At 30.4% G+C, this 5,887-nt stretch overlaps 1 protein-coding gene across 1 annotated transcript; it reads left to right on the forward strand.

Moving 5' to 3' along the window:
* Positions 1 to 1,269: 1,269 nt before the first annotated feature.
* On the forward strand, positions 1,270 to 5,639 carry Phum_PHUM014230 (uncharacterized protein; the record flags this gene model as incomplete). The annotated part of the gene is made up of 10 exons (XM_002422748.1): positions 1,270 to 1,291; positions 1,482 to 1,740; positions 3,136 to 3,233; positions 3,335 to 3,438; positions 3,578 to 3,748; positions 4,146 to 4,364; positions 4,745 to 4,910; positions 5,024 to 5,250; positions 5,333 to 5,411; positions 5,509 to 5,639. 10 exons carry the CDS (start codon positions 1,270 to 1,272, stop codon positions 5,637 to 5,639), a joined length of 1,476 nt encoding a protein of 491 aa, XP_002422793.1.
* Positions 5,640 to 5,887: the final 248 nt, after the last annotated feature.

Raw genomic sequence — 5,887 nt, forward strand, 5'->3', positions numbered from 1 at the left:
AGGGAGGGAGGGGAAAAAAAGAAAGAAGGATGAATGATGTGTGTGTGTTTGGGTGTGATTTAAATAAAAAAAAAATTCGAATTTGTTTTTTATTAATGAGGAGGAACCTGGTTGGTCAACGATTTTTTTTTTTTATTTTATTCATTTCGTTATTAATGAACTAGTTTATTTTTATTTCAAGATCAAGTTTTTTTTTTTACTACTACTACTACTACTACTCCTTTGAATTGGTTAATTGAAATTCAATCTGATTTTTCGATTGTGCAAAATCTGTGTAGTACAAGTTTGGATTGAAATTCAATTTTTTAAGATACAAGATGATGAATGATGATATAAATATTTATTGACGGTTCAGGGAAAACAACGGAGAGGAAAAAGGAATTTTATTTATAATTGATTCAATTTAAATTTTTAATTTATAACGTTCGAGGAGAGTGTTAACTTATGAAAGAATTTGTTTTTCCAATTGTATTTTTTTTTTAATTTAAAGGGAGAGATAAATAGAACGAAAACTATGTGGTAGATACATAAATACACACACACACACATGCACGCACGCACACACACGGGTATATTAAAAAAATGGAAGGGAAATTTAACGAAAAAAAAAAATGGCTTCTTTTTAATTTAAAAGTCGAATATATAAAATTTATTTATTTTTTTTTTTATAATACGGCAATTATCGGTTTTTTATTTGATTTGTTGTTTTGGTTGTTGTTTTTAAATAAAAAAAAAACATCCGTACGTCGTTTTAGGATTTTGAACTTGTAAGGATGTTCAAGGACGTTTTTTTTTCTTTTTCCCAACTAAAATATGTTATAATTGTTATTTTTAAGAAGAAAAAAATTTTTAAAGCCTTTGCACATCTCCCCCTCTCTCTCTCTCTCTCTCTCTCTCTCTCTTCCTCTTCCTCTTCCTTCTCTCGGTACCTCGAATTCTTTGGTCGGGTTTTTTACTTTTTTTTTTTTCGTTTTTTATTTCGGCCTAAAAATTGTAACGAATGAATTTTGACGAATAATTTTTGACGCATGGATAATTTCGGTAAGAGGTATTTTATACTTCGTACCGTTTTTTTTTTTTTTTTTTTTTTTTTTCCGCCAAATTTAATCGGCTAATTCGGCTCTTTCGAAAATCGTTAAACCTCGAAAAAATTTATGTCGAACGATAATCGATATTTGGTTATAAAATGATTTCGATAAGTCGATATCGACAATCAACGACAGAAAAAAGTTTTTTTTTTTTTTTTTGATTTTATAAAACATTCTCGAAATGAATGACAGCGTCACGCAAAGTCATCAAAAGTATTTCCTATCGTTAAATTTGATATTATTATTATCATTAATGTTAATAATTTTAATTTGTTTTTCGTCAAATTTCATTTTTGACGTTGATTAAAAATTTATTTTTCAGTATTAAGAATAAATAATTTTTTTTTGTGCATGAAATTGTTAATAATAATTATTATTATCATTTTTTATCAGATACAAATTTGGAACCTGGATACAGATCAGCCGTTCAAGAAAATGCTCTCATCGTTTCACTACAAATGTTCAATCTCATTGTTGAAAAATGCGTGACGTTATTGTGTGATCAATTGGAAAATCAATGCGATTTGAAAAACAGGCTCGTCGTCGATGACGTTCAAGTTCTTCTTCCGGCAATAAAAGTTTGGTGCGATTGGCTTATATGTCACGTAAACGTTTGGAATCCTCCACCCAGTTGTTCAGAATATAGAGTAGGGTAAGTTTTAATTATTACCGTCACAAACATGTGGTTTTTATTTATTTTAATTATTTTTTTTTTCGGTACGAAACTTGGGAAATTTCATTTTCGTTCGTTCACGTTTTTTTTTTGTATACAATACGATACAAAAAAAAAAAGGTTTGACCTTTAACCCTTATAAAAACCACTTAAAAACTAAGGTTTTGATTGATTTTATAATTTAGTTTAAAAAAAAAAAAAAAATAGAAATCGAGTTGGGGAATCTACCCTGACATACAATATTGACTAGAGAGTGTAATTAAACTGGTAGTTAATTTTTTAAATGCCTTTAAATCAACGAGTAGCACCAACAACAACAAACAGGTAGTGAAGTTTAATTCATTTTAATTTTTCTTCTGTTTTTATTGCTCCGTAAAATAAAAAATTTTATTTGACGTTATTGTCTGAAACAATTAAATAATCCGAGATTTGCAAATGATGCGAATAATAATAATAATAATAATAATAATAATAATAATAATAATAATTCTTTGGGTTCTCTTTGAACTGATATACTGAAGATGATATTTTCGAATCGAATTCTGATCGGGTTCTCTTAAAACCGAATCGAATGATGTAATGAATGACGTCTTGTGACGTGTAATCTACCTGTGGGGTAAACTTCAGAGGGAATGTCCCCCTCCGGGGGACTTTAAAAATTTTTTTATTTCTTTGTCAGATTTTTTAAAAAACATAAATAAATAAATAAATTTTAATCGATTTGTTTCTGCGTGGGTGAAGAGTGGAGAATTCGAAATAAATTGAAATTTTGAATTGTGTGGGCGGGGGGAGGGGGTGGGAGGAAAATTGCAAATCGTTCAAGTTCAACTTATGTGACATCGACGATTTTTTCTTTTTTTTTTTTTTTATCGGAACGTTTGTCGTTAAAAATCCTTTGGAAATGTTTTATAATAAATAAAAAATGATTTTTCGTTTCCAGTTTTTAATAAAATTATTATCTAAAGAAGTGAGTGACGTATTTATTTATTTAAATCCATTTTTTTTTTTTTTTTAAAGACATTTATTTCTTATTGATGACGTAATTTAAAGATAATTATATGTTTTAAATATATTGTTTGAATTATGATCAGTAATGATTAAAAAAAAAAAGAAAAAATTCCGTCATAATTATTATTATTAATATTAAATTATTATTATTATTATTATTATAAACTGTTAAGCACGACAAAAAGTGTCGCGTAAATACTCATAAGAAGAATCTTTTCAGCATCCGTTTCAGGTTTTTTTTTTTTTTTGCACAATTAAATTGGAGAATTGACAATGAAAAATGAAATCTTTTTTTTTTTTTTTTCCAGCAATCGAAATTTAATTTTTATCGGTTTACGTTTTTTTTTTCTCTTTTTTGTCTTTCAGGCCGGCTGGAGATGCTTGGAATCGTTTAGCGTTTTTAGTTAACCTTTTGGACAAGTTAGATTATCGGAAAACGGTTCTCGCAACGTCTCACAAAGAAGGTTCGATGATGTTATTTGCCATTAGTGATATTTATTTAATTTTTAATTTTTATTTATCTATCATTATTATTATTTTTATTGTTCGTCGTTTGAATTTAAAGGTTTGGAGATTGTGAGACTTCCAGAAGATGCTACATTAGCCGGTTTCACGCCCCTCATGCTTAGCGAACAAGATCAAATTTATACTAATTCGACAAATGATATGGTTGGTTGACACTTGTATAATTTTTTAAATTAGAAAAAAAAAAAAAAGAGAAAAATTTGGCCGTTAAACAACCGTTTTCGTGTTTTTCGTAAATAATAATAATAATGATAATTATATACGTATTTTGTTTTGTGAATAGGAATTGGCTCAATGTTGTTTGAGAATTAGAAAAATTATATTTGCCGGAACTGTATTTCTTTGCGGAACGGAACCTCCCGTGCTCAAACTTCAAAAATATGATAATTACAGCGAATACGTCTCGGTGGTTGATAGCTCTGGTCATTCTCAATCTAGTCCGACGGAAGATCAGGTACATGCATGCTCTTCTATGCCTGTTTTTAGAGGTTTTTAGAGTTCAACGTATTCACACATCAAGATTTTGATTTTATAACTTTTTTTTTTTTTAATCTCTCCGTCTCTCTTTGTCTCTCTCTCTCTCTCTCTCTTTCTCTCATTTTTTTTTTTTTAAGATTTGACTATTAATTTAGACTTAACGATTCCACTTAAAAGAAGTCTGGTTTCGCTCTTATAATTTTTTTTTTTTTTTATTCCTCTCAACCAGAAACATAAACCTTAAAAAAAAATTTTTTTTTTTTTTTTTTTTTATCAGTCATATTTCATTTCACATTTTTTACGAAATGAACATCCTAGAATTAATGTAATCTGTTACTATTATTATTATTATTATTAATAATTTTTAATGATAGAGCGATGCGGAACTCGTGGTGGAAAGTTTTAGCGAAGAAGAATGTGAAGATCATCACAGCAACAGCGATGAAAAACCTAAGCTCGAACAACCGCTGTCGTTGGACTCATTGGAAATGGCCACGTCTTTGTCCGCGGTCGAAACCAGAAGGTTACTCATAAGAAAAGAAGAATTGGAAAAAAAACATCAGAGACAAGAAAGGCACAGGAAAAGAGTTCAAGTGAGTCTTGTTGTTTTTTTTTTGGGGGGGGGGGAAATTATTAATTTGAAATGGAGGAGAAGATACAGAAAAGGTTGCCATTGTTTTATTGCTTTTTAATAGTTTTTTTTTTTTTTTGCATGAATCCCGGTAGTTGGTTTTTAGTTTTATTCGGCAAATCAATTTGGCGGGAAAAATTTTTCCCTTTTTGGTTTATGCTCACATTTAACCTTGAAACAAAATATTAAAAGCGGCGCTTAATTTTTCTAACCATAATTTTTTTATTTTATTTTATTTTATAAGCAATAAACTTAAATTGATTTACAACATTCAAAGAAGACGGTTAATAATATATATTATTTTCTCTCTCTCTCTCTCTCTCTCACTCTCTCGTCTTTTAGGCCATTTTACAACAAAGCGGACTTAGCGTTGTGATCGAAGTAAAGCCTAAATACCTAGTTCCAGACACAAACTGTTTTATTGATTATCTCGAGCTTCTTAAAAAAATAGCAAGTATTCCAGCCCCCGGAATGGAGCCTTATTACATTCTTACTATTCCTCTTATTGGTAAGAAAAAAATCGTAATTAGAATTTAAAAAAAAAAAATAAATAATTAATTTTAAATTATTTTATGAGTTTTTTTTTTTTATACATTTTTTTACTTTTTTTTTACTCTCAAGTTTTAAACGAATTGGAAGGACTCGCTCGTGGTGGACGGGATCGTGATCTCGGGCATTTGTCCTTGATTGAACAAGAGCATGCTGCTGATGTATCCGGCAGCGCGAGAGCAGCCCTCAATTACCTTCGATCTCCAATGCGCTCTCTGCCAACCATTCGCTGCGTTACGACCAGAGGAAAATTCATTAATTCATTCACGACCTTTGTGGTCGAAGATGACATCGATAGAGTAAGCTTAAGACGACTGTTTGTCGATATTTCTTTCCTACGGGATCGGATACTAATTTCTTGTTTTTGTTTCTTTCGCACAGGATCTCAAAAATGATGACAGGGTATTGGCAACGTGCATCAGTTTGTGCCGAAATTCGGGAAAAGAGCAAACAAAACCTGGTGAGAGAAAAAAAAACGAAAAATGAAAAACTTTTTTTTTTTTTTTTTCCCCCTTCCCCCGTCATTTTTTAATTATTTGAATTTATTGGGTTTTCAGGTAATCCTAGACATTTAGTTAGAGAAGTAGTTTTGCTTACAGAAGATAGAAATTTAAGGGTGAAAGCCCTTGCTCGTGATGTTCCCGTTCGCGAAGTACCGGATTTTGCGCAGTGGGCTGGATTGGGCTGAACACCCAAAACCTTTTTTTAACAACAACCCGCTCATTATTTTTTTCAAATTTCCCAAAACATGGCTGGAATATCTCTCGATAAGGTAAGGAGACATTTTTAACCACGTGGTTGGTTGGTTGGTGGCTGTGTGGTGGTTCGACGAAAAGGACAAAAAAATTATTATTATCATGGGACGACCACGCGTACCAATTTCTTCAATCTTTTAAACCATTCATACAATCTGACACTTTTTTCTTTTCTTCTTCT

This window comes from Pediculus humanus, genomic scaffold, assembly GCF_000006295.1.
Source record: "Pediculus humanus corporis 1103172107371 genomic scaffold, whole genome shotgun sequence".
Taxonomy (NCBI): domain Eukaryota; kingdom Metazoa; phylum Arthropoda; class Insecta; order Psocodea; family Pediculidae; genus Pediculus; species Pediculus humanus.